Source organism: Trematomus bernacchii, unplaced genomic scaffold, assembly GCF_902827165.1.
Source record: "Trematomus bernacchii unplaced genomic scaffold, fTreBer1.1, whole genome shotgun sequence".
NCBI lineage: Eukaryota > Metazoa > Chordata > Actinopteri > Perciformes > Nototheniidae > Trematomus > Trematomus bernacchii.
Genome location: NW_022987727.1, coordinates 7,011,004 through 7,030,275, shown reverse-complemented (window position 1 = coordinate 7,030,275; position 19,272 = coordinate 7,011,004). Strand labels below are relative to the sequence as shown.

Below are 19,272 nucleotides of genomic sequence, written 5' to 3'. Positions count from 1 at the left end.
ATCGGACCCCCCTGGCAAAAGTTACAGTAGGGGGGCCAAAACCAGCAGCCATAACACCAGCTGTGCCAGATTTAGAAGTGTAACGATTGAAATATTGCAAACAGCTTTTGATTTGAAGCTGTTTCTTTTGGGAGGACATGGACTTCATACCAATCTCTGCTCTCTCTGTTCTTGCTTTATTCTGAACTAAGGGCGTCATTTAAAAATAAATGTACCACAGGTTTATTGAGTCCCAAACATGTGGCTGGATGATATTCTTATCCTTTGAGACTATACTCCTTGTCATGTTTAATATTGAAATACACTTATCCCTCCCTTATTTTCACTGTCTTAGTGAATCTTTGCATATTCTGAGGGGTACATGAATAATAAACCCCTGTCACTTTGTTCATTGAAGGTGAGACTCCTCTTTCATCCACTCAAGGAACCTTCAGACCTCCCTTCAGACTATGCACTGCACTCTCTTCCTCCTAGTAAAACAACTAAAAGAGCGGATGAAGAGAGAACAAAGAACAGCGGACGTAAATAAATAACAATCTTTAAACACCCCGGGGACTCTAGGCAATAAAGAGATGGCTAGGAACGATGAAGCATGAGGGAATATACAGTATGATCTCCCCAAAACACACACACACACACACACACAAACTGCGTCAAAAGAGTTGTCGGGTCATGAGAAGCAGGCACAGGGATGAGTCGTTATTTGTGTTGTGATGCTGCGTGTGTGTTTTCTGACGACAGAGTTGTGAGAGCTTCCCCGACCTTTGACCTCTGACACATTCCTCTGGCACAAACTCAAGCAATAACCTTCAACTGGAAAAAATTGGAAGACGGATCAAAAAAGCCCAGCAGGACACAAAAGACGTCTGGCACCAAACAAACGTCCATTTAGTTCTTCAGTGAAATAAATATGAAGCACCTCAAAAAGGCAGCAGCTGCACTTAATGTTTCAAAGCTTGGTAATGATGCTTCATAAAAACCTTATTTGTCTCTGAGGAAACTATGCCTCCAGAATAAGAAATAAATGCATAGAAATGAAAGTTGAATGGAAAAGAAGAAGCCTGCTCATTACTCTGTCTGGGAGTATAAAGGTCTGACTGCAGCGACAACAAGAAAGCTTTAAAATAAATATAAATGCAAGTCGAAAAGATCAGGGCAGAGATGGATGACACTGCTAATGTCTTCTCATGTATACTGCAGTGAACTGTCTGTGGTTATTAGCATTGTGTAATAGCAGGGAGAAATAAAGAGACAGTATCACAAAATGAAAAGAGTTGTCAGAGGAAGTGGGAACTTGTTTATAACAGGAACACACTGGTTATCATTGTTCATGCAAAGAGGTTTAATTTAAAACAATGTATTCAGATAGAAATCAAAACCAGTTGAGATAAGAAGTCCACTTCCAAAAAATGGCATGTGAAGCTCACTGACAAAGCTCTGGCTTCATCTCCCTCTGTCAGATCTAAATGTGTAAAGATCAGCTTATATTTGTTTTTTCTGGACTATTCCCTGAAGTTGACAGTGAGAGGAAATGACCGGAGGAAATGCCAGCAGCTTAACATGGATCAGTGTTTATAAACTCTGCAGTCTGCTCCCTGCTTCGTAAACTAGTTAAAAATCATCTGCCATGTATTGAAAAGTGACTACAGAGAGCTTATGAAATCTTGAAAACATTGTATAAAGACTGCAACTAGGAAGATCTACTGCATGTACATTCTTCACATATCATTTTCAAATACAAATCAAGTCGAAGATATAGAAGGGGATTAATAAAAGACTAGAAACCCAGTTTGTTCTGTTTTTCCCTTTCAGTTTGTTCCCTATAACGAAGCTGCTGCCAGACTCCCAGAACTCGATAAGTGCTCTTGAATCAGCTTAGTGACTAAAAAGTGAAATACCAAACACACTGTATACTTCTAGGCTTAGTCCAACAAAATTACAGTTTGAGAATTGGAGACAATTTGAGGGCAGCAGCTGGAGGATAGAGTACCTTTATGAGCAACATGATCAGGTCACGGTACACATGTATAATCAAAAGCATTATCATTATTATCAACACCTGTCTGTACATTTACATATGAAGTCGTTTTAATCATAGACTCCAATGGCAGCCACAATAATTATGCACATCATTATAATATCAAGTATTATCAAAAGATTGGTTACAGTAAAGGGGGAATGAATAAAATGTCCGTGACCCTCCCTCATGTGGTGTTATATTCAGTGGTCAGTGAAGCCAGGCATGGGGAAGGGTCTGGAGAACAGCTCCACCCGCTGGCGGAGCTCCGCGATGCGCGACACCGTCTCCTGGTCCTCCAGCAGGAAGGACCTGAAGCTGGCCAGATTCCCTGTTGGGAGAGAGAAAACAAAACAACAAGCTGAAGGTTGGTATTTTATGAATCCGCTTAACAATGTAATCTAATGTTGTAAAAAGGGCCATGTTGTCAAGTGTACAAAACAAACTGGAAATTGAGACTATATTTATATAAATTATAAGAAGTTATGTGCTGTAGAACCTAGAGCTTAACAAAACGATTTCCTTTGATACACACCGTCATGATTTTTGACAACATTATCCCTGGTTCTCCTTGACAGTAAACATTCAAAAGCCTTCCCTACAAACAATAGAAACAATGTCACCATGGTGTGTCTACCAATGCATAACAACTCTTCCTCTTTCCTCACCAGTCTTCTTCTTCACATCCAGTGCGATCTGAATCCCCTCATCGATAAAATCCACAACCTTTTCAAAGTCTGCCTCATTGAGCTGTCTGGAGGTGAGAGCTGGAGTTCCTGTAAAATAACAACATTTGTATTAAATAATACGTCGAGGTTAAGGGAGACACATGCCGACAGGCTGACTGACAGAGTGATGGACGTTCAGTGAGGGGGGGGGGGAAGAAAGGGACAATATGAAATCAGGTAGGAAAACTGACTGATTGACAGATTTGGCCCAAACAACCTCCTCTCCTGCAGCTCTCCCCTGACAGTAATCAGGGTATCAACGCATACAACATTTAAATCTTCCCGTACCGAGCCGCAGTCCTCCTGGAGTGAGAGCGCTCTTGTCTCCGGGGCAGGTGTTCTTGTTGGCCGTGATGTACACCAGCTCCAGGATCCTCTCAGCTCGAGCCCCGTCCATCCCGCGAGGTCGAAGGTCAACCAAGACCAGGTGATTGTCTGTTCCACCTGAGAGGAGGAGGAGGGGGAGATGAGCTGTCTTTTTAGTTCAGGGTGAAATAAAGTTCAGATCAGCTCAGGGGGAAATGTGTCTATCGGTGAAATAAATTGTAACTTTCCTCCACTCAAACAGTCATATGAGATGACATCGCTTTCATGAAAACAGAATGCAAATTAGGTAGAAAAAACCGTCTACAGTACCTGACACTAAGGTGTAGCCTTTCTTCAGCAGAGCGTTAGCCATGCTCTTAGCATTGAGCAGCACCTGAGCGATGTACTGTTTGAACATGGGAGTGGAAGCCTGTAGAGAGAATGATAATGATGCCAATGGTAGGCTATGGATGAATATGAATGATTCATGTTTATATCTGGACCTGTTTGAGAGCAACGGCCACCCCTGCGATGGCGTGGTTGTGAGGTCCTCCCTGAAGTGATGGGAACACGGCAAAGTTCACCCTGTCCTGGAGGTCATAGGTCACCTCCCGACCTTTCTTATCCACAGATCGCACACCTTTCCTGTAGAAGATCAGACCAGCCCTGGAGACAACAGAGTGCACTTAACATGAAATATTCCTTTAAATATGTTTCTTAATACCACACAATGTTAACTTGACCTGACCACCATCAACACACTACGTCAAGGCCCTCACCTTGCTCCACGCAGGGACTTATGGGTAGTGGAGGTGACCAGGTCAGCGTGCTGGAAGGGAGAGGGAACTGCTCCGGCTGCCACCAGGCCGCTGATATGAGCCATGTCAGCCAGCAGATAGGCGTTGAGCTCCACACACAGCTGAAACACACACACACACACACACACACACACACACACACACACACACACACACACACACACACACACACAGACAGACACGTTATTTTACTCTCATCAGACTTTTAACTTGTTGATCTTGTGTTCTAATATCCTTTAGTGGACATTTTGATACATAAGAGGTACCTTTTTGATGCGAGCATAGTCGATGAGGCGGGCGTAGGCGCTGGTTCCTGCTATGATGAGTCTGGGTCTGAAGAGTCGGGCGGTCCACTCCAGCTGCTCATAATCTATCAGACCTGTTTTGGGCTGAGGGGAGACAAGAGGAGGATAGAGATAAAAATCAGGCGTGCATTACAGTACATTTTGTTTTCAGAGCAGCTGTTGTCTTCACAAATTCTGTTTTATAAGCAAATTACTCACATCCAGCTTGTAAGGCATTGATTCAAAGTAAATGGAGGTAGCTGAGATTCTCTTGGTGTCCGTCATATAGCCGTGGGTAAGGCTGAAATGTGATGGAGTAAAAAAAAATGATATGTTGTATAATGTTGTATAACCCCACCACGGGACTAACATGTTGTACTTTGAGCTAATTCCTCTTGATGTTAATTTCCATATATACATCCAGGTTCTTGCAGGAAAATATCAAAACTACTCTCACAACATTTCATGGCACATTTAACATACTGTACTGCATTGAATAATTTGTTGTAATGACTTCCTAATGGGGGCTTAACATCTCATTATTACTTTAACACACAGCAACTATTATTGATGCTCTTTTAAGTAACATTAATCCCGTTAGAATTATAAGAATGCAAGTTATTATTAGCGTTGTTCGCATCAGTATGAGTATAACCTAAAAGCTCTATATTTGAGTACTTGTTGACTCACTGTCCTCCGTCAGGCAGGTCCAGGCCCATGATGCGGTCATGAGGCTGCAGGACAGATGTGTACGCTGCAAAGTTAGCAGGGGATCCGGAGTACGGCTGGACGTTGATGCCCCACAGATTTGGGTCCAGACCGAAGGCAGTGAGCGCTCGTTTCTGACACAGCAGCTCAATCTGGTCCACGATCTCTGCTCCGCCATAGTACCTGAGAGAGAGATATTAAAGGTAGGGTAGGTAAGTTTGAGAAACCGGCTCGAGATCGCTAGAATTTGAAAATACACAACCGGAGAAAATCTGCCACTTCCTTATAGAGCCCCTCCTCCAACACACACGAACGCTCACATGAACAATGAGGGCACGAGATAAGTTTGTGCACAGATGGAAGGCTGACAGGCAGGTAGGCCATCCAGTTATTTTAGCCGGGCCGGCTAAAATGATTGGTCGTGCTTTTTACAGTACTACGGCTTCCACAAATGACATTTTTTTATGGATTTTTTGTCAAAGCACTTAAGATATTCATTGCTATCGGGATGTTAAGAGCATTCCATGGAATATAACAAAAAGTGTATCTCGAGCCGGTTTCTCAAACTTACCTACCCTACCTTTAAGATTTGAGAGTATCCTTATTTTACTCATGGTAAACTTTCAATTCAGTTTTGTATCGCATCACATTGTATTGTATCATTTTGTCTTCGCATTGTCCTATTTTGACCTTTATTTGATATGGTAAATGGACTGTACTTATATAGCGCTTAGCATACTACATGTCATCATTCACCCTTTCACACCTCATTCATACAAATAGTGCCACTTGCTCTAGGAAGCTAACATTCACACACATTGATACAACATTGGCCATGCCATCAGGAGCAGCTCAGGGTTGAGTGTCTTGCCCAAGTATACATCAACATGTTGTCTGCACGGCCTGGGATCGAACCAACTACCTTCTGGTTGAAAGACGAACGCACTTCCTCGTAGCCACAGACGCCCACTACTGTGATGTATTGTTACGTATATTATCATTACATACAGTAACAAAATATGTATTGTGTTATACCGTATTGTTATAAATAGTATGATTACATATAGTATTATTGCATGTAGCGTCATTATGTATTGTATCGTTATCGTTTTTATTTTTACGTATTGTATCATTACGTATTGTTTTGTTATGTCTTGTATTTTTACACATTGTATTGTTACGTATTGTATTGTTATGTACTGTCACATATTGTATAGTTTAGTATTATATTGTTACATATAATACTGTTTAAAAATGTTTTCTTACAATAGCATATAAGGGAGTAAAATAGCCATTAAGACATTTCACAAAAGTGTAAGCTTCTGAAAAATGTTGTAATAATTGTACCAGCATACGTTGGATAGTGCATTGTCCGTAGTTACCTTTGTCCTGGGTACCCTTCAGAGTATTTGTTGTTGAGACAGGAGCCCTGGGCCTCGAGCGCTGCACGGCTGCAGAAGTTCTGACAAACAAGCACAGTGTCAAGATCCACTGCCACACATGGCACATTATGTTTGCTTATACTCCAAACACTGTCACCATCCAAATATAACCTTATTTACCTGGATAAGGGTGACTGAACCCCCCTGCAGTACAACCAGAGTTCAAATCTTTGCAAATACCAATTATACAAACCAAAGTCTCAAAGGATAATCAAAGCCATCTAAATCTGTTAATTTGTTTTGCATGAATCTTTATTGCAGCCTTCTGAAAGCTGCAACACTGAATTAATATAGAATATCTCAAAATATTAGGGGATTAAATTAAAAGATGTTATAGTCAAATAAAAAGAGGAATATAGAGAATTCAAACTAATACTGAATCCCTGTGGGGTTCAGCAATGTGTCAAATGTTCCAAAGACACTCAGAGTCTGACACAGAGTCAGAGGAGAGATGGAGCTGCAGAAAAGGGAATGAATGCAAATGAATTTCTCTCCCTGTCTCAGTCTCTCTTTTTTTCTCCCACTCTCTCCTGCTCATCTTCTCTCCCTGTCTCCCTCCCTGGCCTCCGCAGCCGCCCCCTCTGTCTTGTTATTATACCAAACGTGTCAGTGCTCCGGGATCCCTCAATCACTCCAGTGGGATTTAAAACCAGCCCTCAGTGTGACACAAAACTCTCTCTATGACATTTTCCAAACACTATCTCGACAAACACACATACAAAATAGCCCCTCCTCTTCTATCCCAGGCTGACATTTGGGAGATTAATGGCAGAAATCGGCGAGGAAACCTAATGGGATCACTTGACTGTGGTCCTGAAGAAAAAGGAAAAAACTGCAGCCTCCATTGGGAGTGAGTCTGAAGCAGTAACTAACTGCACATGCACAACTAAAATAAATATTTCAGATGTCACTGTGCTGCGGATCCATAATTTACTGCTGAATAGAAGAATAAAATGTCCTTTCTTCCCCGTCAGCTTTCCCTTAGATTAGATCGCAGACTTGAAAGGGGAAGAATGCAAAATAAAAATGTCTGAAGAAACATATTTTCTTGTTACTACCAAAGGAGGGTCCTCTGCAGTTTAACTTCTTCTACACTGTTATCACGTCTGTCTACAGAGAATCTTGTCGTCGCCTTTTTTTTCACAGTTTGTGCAGCTGCCATTGTGCAAAAGACACAAAGAAGGATTTTTAAGCCATCACCCTTTACGAGAAACTCCAGGCAGATACTGAACTATGCCTTGTAGGCTCACTATTTGGCTAAACATCTGACTATATTGTGATTATTACATGTATGATTTAACATTTAACTTTAATCTCAGTGTTTGTCTGTAAGGCTGAGGTCTTCTATGGGAGAAGTGAAATCGTAATGTTAAAAAAACCATTACATAGCACAACCTCAAAACACACCTGTTATTTCTTGACCAAATTCCCACACAGACTAGTATGTGTGACGCAAGATACTGAACACACATTTAAACAGTCACTAGGGGACATGGGTCATCACAGCTTACATTCAACCTGTGTCTGAATGGTGCGTATACAATGAAGATTAAGATGGAAGAAGTTGTGAAGAACATTGTTTATCTTTTAAAGCAACTGCAACATATGGTTTACATGTGGGGGTTTAAGCCTCCTATCTGTTATAGAAATATAGTACCAGGGTCATTGTGGGAAACAAACAGAAACATATAAAGTTGTGGCAGTGTGCTTTGTGGGCAGCATGCATCTGATGTAGGCCTACTGTTGACCTTATAACATCACTCTGTATGATTAAAGGCTTCTTTCCATTTTCAGTTTGAAAAAGCTTATTTTGCCAAGGTATTGGCTTACTAAGTTTGCTTGGTAAAACACTTTAAAACATTTTATTTGTTTTGTTAAAGGTCACCTATTATGCACAATCCACTTTTTCATGTCTTGAATGCATATCCAATGTGTAAAGAGATTCAGAAGGTTTTTGTCCTGGACCATCTATATAAAAACCTGTCTGAAAATGAGCTGATCAGATTTTGGCCACTTTGTGATGTCCCAATGTTTTTTGGGTTGTGTAACCATTAGTCAATAACAAACCAAGGTAACACCCGCCACCTTATCACCTGAATCTCCTCCTATTATTGTGTTTTTTTAAACCAAATATCTCGCAGAGGGGCGTGGCTAGCAGCAGCTCATTTGCATTTAAAGCTACAGACACGGAATCAGCACTTTTGAAACAGGGCTGAAACAGAGGGGTTTATGGGATGCTACAATGCATGATCTGTTTGGTATTTTGAGCCAAACACTTCAGAGACATGTTTTGTATGTATCTGAGAACTATAATATGTTGTTAAAAATAGTATAATAGGGGACCTTTAAGAGTGAATGTAAACCCAATACTGCTCCTGTCTCCCTCCTCTGTACCTCTGATGCAATGAGCTCCAGACCCCGACACTGCCGGTTCTTCTCCTGCTGCAGGAGGCTCCACATTTCTGGGTCGTCCTGGGCCAGGGTCTCCTGTCCCGTCCAGCCGCCAGCGCTCACGAGGCCTCGCCTGCATGGCCCCGCTGGGACCTGCCCCTCTCGACCCAGACCTCCTGAAGCCCTGAGGAAGAAGGGCTGCACGGGGCGGAGGGTGAACACACAACAATATCATTTAGGGTTAACATCCAAATAACCTCTTCTTAAACAATTATGGCTCTCTGTTCGGGAAGACCCTGGAGAGATATTGTGCTTTTCAACAACGCTGTGTTTTTAAGAAAACCCAAGTCACAGGATTTGATGCAACTCTCCATTGTGCCATTTGGCACTCTGTGCAGAGTAAAAGTTCTTTTTAGTTGTGTTTTTCAAAGATAGCTCCTTTGGTCTCTTTTGAAAAACCTCTGCAATAAACACTTTCATCACTCAAAATTATAATACTTTTGGAAACAAGGGACTTAGAATAATGCGTCTTTTGATGTTCTAAACAATCCATTAAATGAAAGCCAGTGAAAAAAACAAACGTGTGGAGCAGTTGGGGGAAACCTTGGACATGAAACACACACACACACACACACACACACACACACACACACACACACACACACACACACACACACACACACACACACACACACACACACACACACACACACACACACACACACACACACACACACACACACACACACACACACACACACCACACACACATTTATCAGGGTCTTGTTTGTTGAAGGCAGCTTGTAGCGGCATGATAGTTACGTAACCATGTGTTACTTTGGCCTAATAGAAAGATTACTGTTCAGGCATAAATATGTGTTGTAGCAAGACTCCTTTCATCTTCTCTGTTCATTATGTTTTCTAAGCCTTGAGTAAATTAAGTCTTGCATAAAGCATACGGTGTACAGTCAACTTTTCTCCAAATATTCTGGGACAAACAGTAGCACTCCTTCCTGTTTTGACAACCTGAGATAATCACACCTATCATGGCAGCACCTGAGAAACTGGAGTGCGCATTGAAAACACATTTGGTCACAGTGTGCATCTTCAAAAGAGACGTTTCTATCATGTTTGAGGTGACCCTAGATGACCTAGTTTGCAGTAATAAGTGATTTGGGTACATCTTCTCTTCAGAGACAGTTTCAGAGACCTTCTTGTATCAGCGCATGTAAAAGCTCTAGGAAAAATACATTATTAAAAATGTACTCACCCGTAATGTTTGCCGAAACGACAGAGAAAGCATGGCTGTGACAGCTGAGGGCTGGGAAAACAGAAACTTTCCAAGGTGCAGAGGGTGAAAGTAAAATCAGTACTGGAGGAAAGCCAAGGACATGCGTACTTTGTGTCACAGATAAAAGTGACAGCAGCGGTAAATCATCTGTTGGCTCTCAGTTCCATAATCAACAAATATCTAATCGGTCACTGTACAATCAACAAGCAATGAATGCACTGACTATAGTAAAAGAAAATTATCTCGTTTCAAAAACTACCCAATTCTATCTCTTAAGTTTTATCTTTTTTGTATCAATGAGCTAAGAAATCCCATTGTTTCCAAATAATGTTAATCAAGTTATAGATTTCAAGTCTTATAAACGCATATATACAAAAAAAGTACACAAAAAGTGATACCGTGGATCAAGTGGCTGCTTTTTTAAGACAATGTGGAGCTCTCTGTAGATGCTTAGACAACACAAAGCTTATATATAAATGTCATTAAACTAAAATAAGGTCCAAGCTGCACACACTGACAGTGTAGTAGAAACAGTCAATCTCAAACCTATCATTTCAAAACAAAACACATGATTTAAAAAAAGACAGATGAAAAGTCAGTGTGTTATTTCTGAGAAACCATCATCCGAAGTGCTGCTGGTTCTGCGCCGTCTGGAAGTTGTGGTCCGGGCAGACCTTCTGCACCAGCCTGTAGTCGGTGCCGGTGAAGGCGATGAAGATGCATATGACCTTAAAGGGTTTGGCGCAGATCCAGGCCGCCTGGGACTGCGTGTTTTCTGAGTAGCAGGTCTGCCCGGGGTCGTACAGGCAGGGCTTGGTCTTCTTGGACCGGTTGGTTCTCTGGTACTCGATCCTGCAGTTGAGCTCGGTCACCATCACCACGTCCGGCTGCTGCTTCTGCTGCTCTGGAGGAGGAGAGCTGGTGGACTGGGGCGGGCTCTGGAGCTGGGACGTCAGATCTGGAACCAGGGCTTGGTTTTTGGTGGGAACACCCTCAGCTGCTGGATCCAAAACCTCCCATCCCACAGCTTTGGAGGGCGGGACGATGCTCACGGATATGTTCCCCAGACGAGACGAGTTGTGGCGGAAGTAGACGCTGAACGTGCCGTTGATGTGGTCCACGATTTTCCCCGTCACCAGGAGGCTGAACTTCACCGTTTTCACATTGAAGTAAAAATCTCCCCAGCCCAGGATCTTCTTGGCCTTTGTGGGAGTTTTGGCGGGAGGTTTGGATTTAGGAGGAGGTCGGTACAGATACTGATCCAGGGCCTGGGAAAAGTTCTGAGGCCATCCATACGGACCCAGAGCGCCGTAAGCTGGAGTTTTCTGTTTGGTGGAGATGATCTGTAGGTCTTTGACTTTCAAAGCAGCTCCCAGTGCGTCTCCTGCTTCTCTTTCCTCCTCTCTCCATTGTTGGCTCTGGAACTCCAAGGGCGGGGCGGTTTCTTGGACCTGTGGATAACAAATGGGAAATTAAGGGGAGCTTAAAGGTCTCCTATTATACTATTTTTAGGCATATATTATAGGTCTCAGATATATAAAAAAACATGTCTGTGAAGTGTTTTGCTCAAAATACCAAACATATCACCCATTCTAGCCATGCCTCATAACCAGGGGTGCACATAACTGGTACGCAGGTACGCATGCGCGTCAAAAATCTGAAATGCGTAACGTCACTTGTGTCACTATGCGCCTTTGCGTACCTGATAGGTCATCAAAACAAAACACTTATTTAGTCTACACGTGTTTCTTGTCAACACTCAGTGGAGTAAACTATTAGACAAAAAACCAAAGACATTAAGCAGCCACTTTGGCGTTTTGCTCCCTTCAAAAAATCTTCAAACATTTTTGTTTTGTCTGTCTTGTCATGGGTTTTATTTTGCAATTCTGTTCTCCCTGTGGGTGTTTCTCAATCGCGAGTAAAGCTGCTGCAGAGCCACTATTTCAAGCATACTACGTCATCGAGTGCCGCCGAAGTACTGTTCCAATCTCCAGCATACTTGGAAATCTACTGAGCCCGGCGTACTCCGTTTGGAGAAATATCGAGGCTGCACATGAGTAGACTCCGAGGTCTTAAAATCCCCACAATGCTTTGCGCACGGACCAATTTCCAAAATCTGTGGCGGAAAATGTAAGGCAGGGCCTATCATATGACGCACACCTGCACACTTGGTAGCCTGTTCCACTCTTTGTTTGCCAAATGTCAGGAAGTATTCTTGACTCGCTTCTGAAGCAAGATGCTCGGCAGACATGTGCTACCAAGCAAGCGTACTCGCGATTGAGAAACACCCAGTGTCTTGTTTGTTTGTTTGTTTGTAGCCTTTATTTAACCGGGTGAAAAATCCCATTGAGATCAACGATCTCTTTTTCAAGGGAGACCTGCAGTACATTGGTTACACATAAAAACAACAGAAAACAAAAAGGACATCACAACATAATTACAGGGGTATAAATTAGCAACCTATTCACAATGACAGGTATCTTGTCTTCCTTCCTGTGTTTTCCCTCCTGTGTCTGATTGTGTTCACCTGTTGCCCTTGTGTTTCTGCCTCCCCTGCCCAGCTGTGTCTTGTCCTGTGATTACCCTTCTTTGTATTAATCTTGTCTTCCCCTGTGCTCCTTGTCGGTTCATTGTCTTTCCTGTCTCCCTCCATGTTGGTCACGGTCAGTTTTTGTTTTGATGCTACCTCGTGCTACCTGTTTATTTTATGTCACGTTTTTTCAGTCATCAGCTTTATAAAATAAAGCTCGCCTTTTGTTCCTTGACCTTTTTGTCTTTTTTATTCTGCATTTGGGTCCTACCCTTTCCCCAATCCTGACAGTATGAACCGACCAAATTTGGACCCAGCAGATTCTGTTTTGTTGGTGAAACGTCTTGGGTACTCTCTGGAGTACATTTTTTATACCTGGTATGACGCCTCATCTAGACGGGGTAGAGTGGCTGCTTTGAAGGAGGCACGCCAGGAGGTTGCTCGCAAGCCCTGGCTCAGGAGCTTGTTGCCTGAGTGGCTACAAACTTTTACAAGTAGCCCTGAAAACTTGTCTCAAGCCTCTAACCCTTTCCTGGGGTCTGGCCTGGCCTTGGGAGGTCCGCGGATCCTCCGGAAGGTTTCTGGAAGATGCAAGGCCAGGATTCCAGCCCGTGCTCCAGCGGCTCCAGTCCCGGCTCCAGTTTCGGCTCCAGTACTGGCTCTCCGGCCGACGCCAGCTCCCTGTGTCCTGTTGGCGGTCCGGCCGACTCAAGTCCCTTCTTCATCAGGGCCCCGCCGACTCAAAGTCTTTCTCGAGTCCCCTCTCGAGTCCCCTCTCGAGTCCCCTCTCGAGTCCCTTTTCAAGTCCCCTCTCGAGTCCCCTCTCGAGTCCCTTCTCGAGTCCCCTCTCGAGTCCCTTCTCGAGTCCCCTCTCGAGTCCCTTTTCGAGTCCCCTCTCGAGTCCCTTTTCAAGTCCCCTCTCGAGTCCCTTTTCAAGTCCCCTCTCGAGTCCCCTCTCAAGTTCTTTGTCGAGTCCCCTCTCGAGTCCCCTCTCGAGTCCCTTTTCAAGTCCCCTCTCGAGTTCCCTCTCAAGTTCTTTCTCGAGTCCCCTCTCGAGTCCCCTCTCGAGTCCCCTCTCGAGTCCCCTCTCAAGTCCCTTCTCGAGTCCCCTCTCGAGTCCCTTCTCGAGTCCCCTCTCGAGTCCCTTTTCAAGTCCCCTCTCGAGTCCCCTCTCAAGTCCCCTCTCGAGTCCCCTCTCAAGTCCCCTCTCGAGTCCCCTCTCAAGTCCCTTTTCAAGTCCCCTCTCGAGTTCCCTCTCAAGTTCTTTCTCGAGTCCCCTCTCGAGTCCCCTCTCGAGTCCCCTCTCAAGTCCCTTCTCGAGTCCCCTCTCAAGTCCCTTCTCGAGTCCCCTCTCGAGTCCCTTTTCGAGTCCCCTCTCGAGTCCCCTCTCAAGTCCCCTCTCGAGTCCCCTCTCAAGTCCCCTCTCGAGTCCCCTCTCAAGTCCCCTCTCGAGTCCCCTCTCAAGTCCCGTCTCGAGTCACTTTTCAAGTCCCTTCTCAAATCCCTTCTCATGTCCCTTCTCTAGTCCCAACTCCCAACTGTCTTCCTCATGTGCTCCTTGTCGGTTCATTGTCTTTCCTGTCTCCCTCCATGTTGGTCACGGTCAGTTTTTGTTTTGATGCTACCTCGTGCTACCTGTTTATTTTATGTCATGTTTTTTCAATCATCAGCTTTATAAAATAAAGCTCGCCTTTTGTTCATGACCTTTTTGTCTTTTTTATTCTGCATTTGGGTCCTACCTTTTCCCAATCCTGACAACAGTTTTGGCAATAAGTTTTGGAGAAATCAAATCGGAGGCTTAAACAGAGACAGGGAGGTGCATCTGCAGCATCTTCATCATCTACCATGCAAGAAGTGTAAATAGAGGACAGTGAAGGAGACACTGAGGAGGACAGTGAGGAAGACTGCACTTATTAACACCACGCTACGTGTGGGGTGAGTACCAAACGCTGTCTCCTGGTACTCATCTGAGTAACTCACTAAAAGAGTTATGCACACCCCTGCTCATACGCCATATTATGTTCGAAACCACATCAAGGATTATTTATTAAACAGGAGCTCAAATGCTTTCTCTCTTGCGGGTTTACCACAAGGTGAGTTCCTTTTTATATCCGGCTTTTTTACACATACTCTCTCCAGTGCAACGTTAGCTCTGAGTGTTAGCGATGCTTGCTAAAGTAAACAAAGACCATCTTACGTCCATAACACGTTGCGCATTCTATCTGATAGCAACGTTTCCGATAGGGCCGTTGGCGTAAAGCCAGCCCACATTTTCGATATTGCGTCATATTGGCAGCAAATCTGGATCAGCTCCGTTGTGACCCCGTTTTCAGAGATTTGGGTACGGAAGAAAACAGACAGGGTTTTATTTTCTGACACTTTGTGAGTTCCCTTACACACTGGGGACACATATTTATGTATAAAAGACATCACAAAGTGCATTTTGCATGATAGGGGACCTTTAAACTGAATACAGTAAATGCAATCTCACAGGATGTGTTAGGCGGTCACAATAAGGAGGGAGGAGAAAGAGGCCAGCAGTATGATCGCAAATGAAGGACAGTTTCACTGTATTTACATCACAAGGTTGCAGATAATCGATTACAAATAATTATGCTATGATGTCCTCTGAATGAAAACAAGTTGAAATTGCCTCTGATCAATAGGTCAGCTCCTTCAGGCAAGGACTTACAACACACACAGTCACACTCATGTTGCTAATAACACATTTTAATTTGACTGTCCTCCCTCACACTCTCTCTCTCAGCCTCCTTTCAATGCCACCTTGATAATAAACTGACTCTATCAGCTTATTAATCAATATGTTTGAGAGAGAGAGGAACTGTGGAAGTCATTCTCTTTTGGAGAGTCTGAAGACTCTAGCAGCATCTTCTTCATACTCAGCTCCTTGAACTCATTCGTCTCAAAATCCCTCTTCCTCCCTTTCACCTTTCACGTCATTCCCTTAAATATCCCAGTAAACCCTCTTACATTGATTTGGACTTCTTGAAATGAATAAGGGATTGAGCTTTTCACCTGGATTCACCATGTTTTATTCATAAACATTCTCCTTTTTCTTCTTCCCTCCTATTTTCGTACAGAAGACAGACAGTACTTTGTTAGTTTTTATAAGTTGTTTGTTTTTTGGTATCAGTAATCATTTGGTTTCCATAACTCCTAGAGAGCAGAGTACTTCAGTAAAACACAGAGCCATGCTTAACTCCCACTGACTGTCCCTCAAAGTCAAAAAATTGCACATGCGTATTAAATATAAAAGAGGAAGAGGACTGTGAAAAAATGAGGCAGGCAGCCAAACTGCTGCTGTCTATATTAAAATGCTCAAATCCCAATAAATAATTAATTAGGTTAATGATTGATATATCTTAGAATCACCACACAGTGAAAGTGTCAGGCACAATCATACAATTCCAATGTTAAGTGTAAGAAAGTAATAACTTATCAAGTGCATCCAAGTGTCAGAACTGTATTTTCTCTCATTAAACACTTCCATTTTTAAGTGGAGGTGTGGATTAGCTGTGGGATACAAGTCAAAGATTTCTGCCTCTATAATTGGGCGAGACATGTGCACTCTTGTTGTTTAGGACTTTAATTCCATTTTAGGATAATATATTAAAGGCTGATGGAGGTTTAAAGTGTTTCTCCCATTTCTGAATAAACAGCTCCTAGGATATCATTATTTCTCATGTGGGAGTCACATCACCCCTAACCAGTCCAGGCCTGTGTGCCAATCTCTTGACTTCTCCTGTAACACAACGAGCTCCAGCAGTGCTTTCTGTTTCAGGACCAAATCTCCAGCTATGTGCTGTTCTCACCTACTCTAATTGGAGCCCTCTGTGTGACAGCCGTGTCATTGGCTCTGTGTCAAGATGCCAGCGCAGCCACTGCAACTGAGCAACTGTGGTGGAGTGGATGCACACACAACCTTGTGCAAATTCACCTGCAGAGGCACACACACCGAGGAACCTGAGAGCAGCAGTTTGTTAAAGAACACGGAGAACATGTTTTGTTCTTGGCTCAAAAGGTCCTTGTGTCAGTAACAGATTAACAAAAACCTGAATCTTGTCATTCTTAAGCCTTTAGGCTGAAATAAACTTTTTCAAAGTGACAAAGGCTGCACAATCATTTAGTTCAACTAATAAAGCACAGAATTAGCTGCTTGGAGGTATTCACATGACAGCGTCACTGTTAATGTATACAGAGGCTGCAGTCCACTGCTCATGCAGCAAAGTTAAGGCAGTTAAATTAAAGACGGGGGATACGAATAAATTACAATGATGCCTGAAAGAGAATTACAGACCACGAGACTGGAACCAATTAACATTTTGAGAAAGGAACAATAAGAAACGTTTTAGCTGAACTTCACCGTCAAATAAAAGTGTCAACTATATGATCCCAAGGCAGTGTTTCAGATACTGAGTCTGAATAGCAAAACAAAGGGTGGACTAGTGCACATTTCACTCATTGAATTAAAAACAGCAAGCTGCTAACTTTCAGTGAAACATTTTCAAAAGTCCAAGTCAAATCAAAAATCAGTCTCAAGATAGAGTCAAAAAATCTCAGTCAACTTCTTCAGATAAGATTAATAAGAGTACTGTCTCTCTTAACCAATATTAGCATAAAGGCATTACCATCATAAAACTTGATTTTATTATTCAGTCATCTTTTTAAACAGAACAGTTTCAAATGTATAAGAAATGATTGATGCTGATTATTTATGGGTTCAATTACACAATACCAACTAATCTGCTATTAAAAAAACACTCAGTGCATCAATGCTGCAATGAGATGAACAGCAACAGAACATGACTCCATCGGTAATTTGATTCATTTAATCTGCTAAAAATACAAAAACACCTCGCATTTTTAATTGAGCCACACAACTTTATAGGAGGATTTGACTCACCGAAGAAGGGAGCAGCCACAGACAGGTGATGGCAAAGTTCAAACACAGCACTCTCATGTTGCAGCAGCGTGTCTCCATGCGCAGAGCGGAGCGTCTCTGAGACAATGTGCCGGCAGAGCAGGTGCTGTTATTGAGTTCAAGCTGTAGACGCACTGCAAAAGTAAAGGAGACCCTCTGCAGTGAGACACACAAATCCTCGAGTGAATAAACCCCCCCCCCCACACACACACACACACACACACACACACACACACACACACACACACACACACACACACACACACACACACACACACACACACACACACACACACACACACACACACACACACACACACAGACACACACACACACACACACACACACACACACACACACACACACACACACACACACACACACACACACACACACACACACACAGACACACACTTGCCCTCCCTGCTCATTTTCATCACCTGGCCGGCCCTTATTATGTCTCATCAACCCGGGGAAAGACGGGCACAGTTTGACAGCCTCCCCGCTGTCCCTGCATACTGCCGCCACGGGGAGGCTGACAAAATGACAAGGGCTCTCACCGGGAAATATAGAAATCACTGACAAGTCTGCTAAGACTCTGCCACTGCTCAGCCTATCAGCGGAATTTCAAGCCAACACATCACTGCAAGAAGCTAATCAAGCAGTCAAGTTGCCATTAATGAAGAATCAGAGGCAAACACAGAAACCAATTAAAGGTCATGCTCCCCCTCAACATTTAAATATGGCTTGAATTCGCATGATAATGTGTAGACTATAATAACCGAGGCTCGTGTGTGTATACCATTGTATTTTGAAGACATTTCTGATGTAATAATCGTGCTGTCTAAAATAAAACAATTCAAATATGTTATTAAAGGTGGGGTAGGTAAGTTTGAGAAACGGGCTCGAGATACACTTTTTGTTATATTCCATGGAATGCTCTTAACATCCCGATAGCAATGAATATCTTAAAGGGCCCATGTCATGGCCATTTCCACTGATCATAATTACATTGTTGAGGTATACTAAAATAGATTTATACTGTGCAATTTTCCGAACTCACATTGGTTTCGCATACAGCATCTCTGTCAAGCATGTGTATTCAGCAGTATTCACTTTCTCCACTAAACGACTCGTTGGAGCTCTTGCCCCCCCCCTCCCTGTGAGCCTAGTGTGCTCCGATTGGTCAGCTCGGCCACTCGTTCTGATTAGTCAACCACCAGAGAGGCTGCGCCCATGTCAGTGCTTTTCCCGGCTGCTCTCAGCGTAACATCAGTCTTATCATGGCGTCGGTACAGCGGTATATTTTATATACATATATATTTGTAACTGTTGTTATAGAAGAGTGTGACGGCCCCAGGGCCTTTGTCTTACGATGGGGTGGAGCTGAAGAAGCTAATCAGCACGATCACGGACACCTCCGGACACTACGGCCCCAGTCTCTCTCCAAAGCGGCTGCAGGAAGACTAACTCTGCGATCCTCTCAACCACCTATCTTTGCATTTACCACAATAAATGTGCCGTGGTTTTGTAAACTCGTGTATGTCTCCTTGTCTTTCCGTTGTGGCCTACGAGCTACTCTCATAACAAAGAGTAAGTTATTTTTACCCGTTATAAACTACTACTGTTTGATGAGAAATCAAATCATGGTTTGCTATATATGAATTCAGGGAAGAAAGGATAGGCCTACTAAGTATTTCCATTAAACTTTATTTTTAGAAATGTACAAAATGAACATAAATATACATATATACACGGTATATCATCCATTCCTCCTCCTCTTGCCTGCGCACAGCCGGTGCGGTGCGGTGCCTT

General features: G+C 43.2%; 2 protein-coding genes across 2 annotated transcripts; both read right to left on the bottom strand.

Annotated features, from left to right (window-relative positions):
- Positions 1–1,268: 1,268 nt before the first annotated feature.
- Positions 1,269–10,113, bottom strand: LOC117494388 (serine hydroxymethyltransferase, mitochondrial-like). The gene is made up of 12 exons (XM_034145285.1): positions 9,965–10,113; positions 8,698–8,892; positions 6,244–6,323; positions 4,844–5,044; positions 4,373–4,454; positions 4,136–4,258; positions 3,831–3,970; positions 3,555–3,717; positions 3,382–3,481; positions 3,034–3,189; positions 2,686–2,793; positions 1,269–2,348 (listed from the first exon to the last, which is right to left on the bottom strand). Exons 1-12 carry the CDS (start codon positions 9,995–9,997, stop codon positions 2,221–2,223), a joined length of 1,509 nt encoding a protein of 502 aa, XP_034001176.1. The 5' UTR covers positions 9,998–10,113; the 3' UTR covers positions 1,269–2,220.
- A 492-nt stretch (positions 10,114–10,605) lies between these two features.
- LOC117494299 (neurexophilin-2-like) lies at positions 10,606–17,517 on the bottom strand. The gene is made up of 2 exons (XM_034145142.1): positions 17,440–17,517; positions 10,606–11,436 (listed from the first exon to the last, which is right to left on the bottom strand). The coding sequence occupies exons 1-2, from the start codon at positions 17,515–17,517 to the stop codon at positions 10,606–10,608; spliced, it is 909 nt and encodes a 302-aa protein (XP_034001033.1).
- Between the last annotated feature and the right edge of the window lie 1,755 nt (positions 17,518–19,272).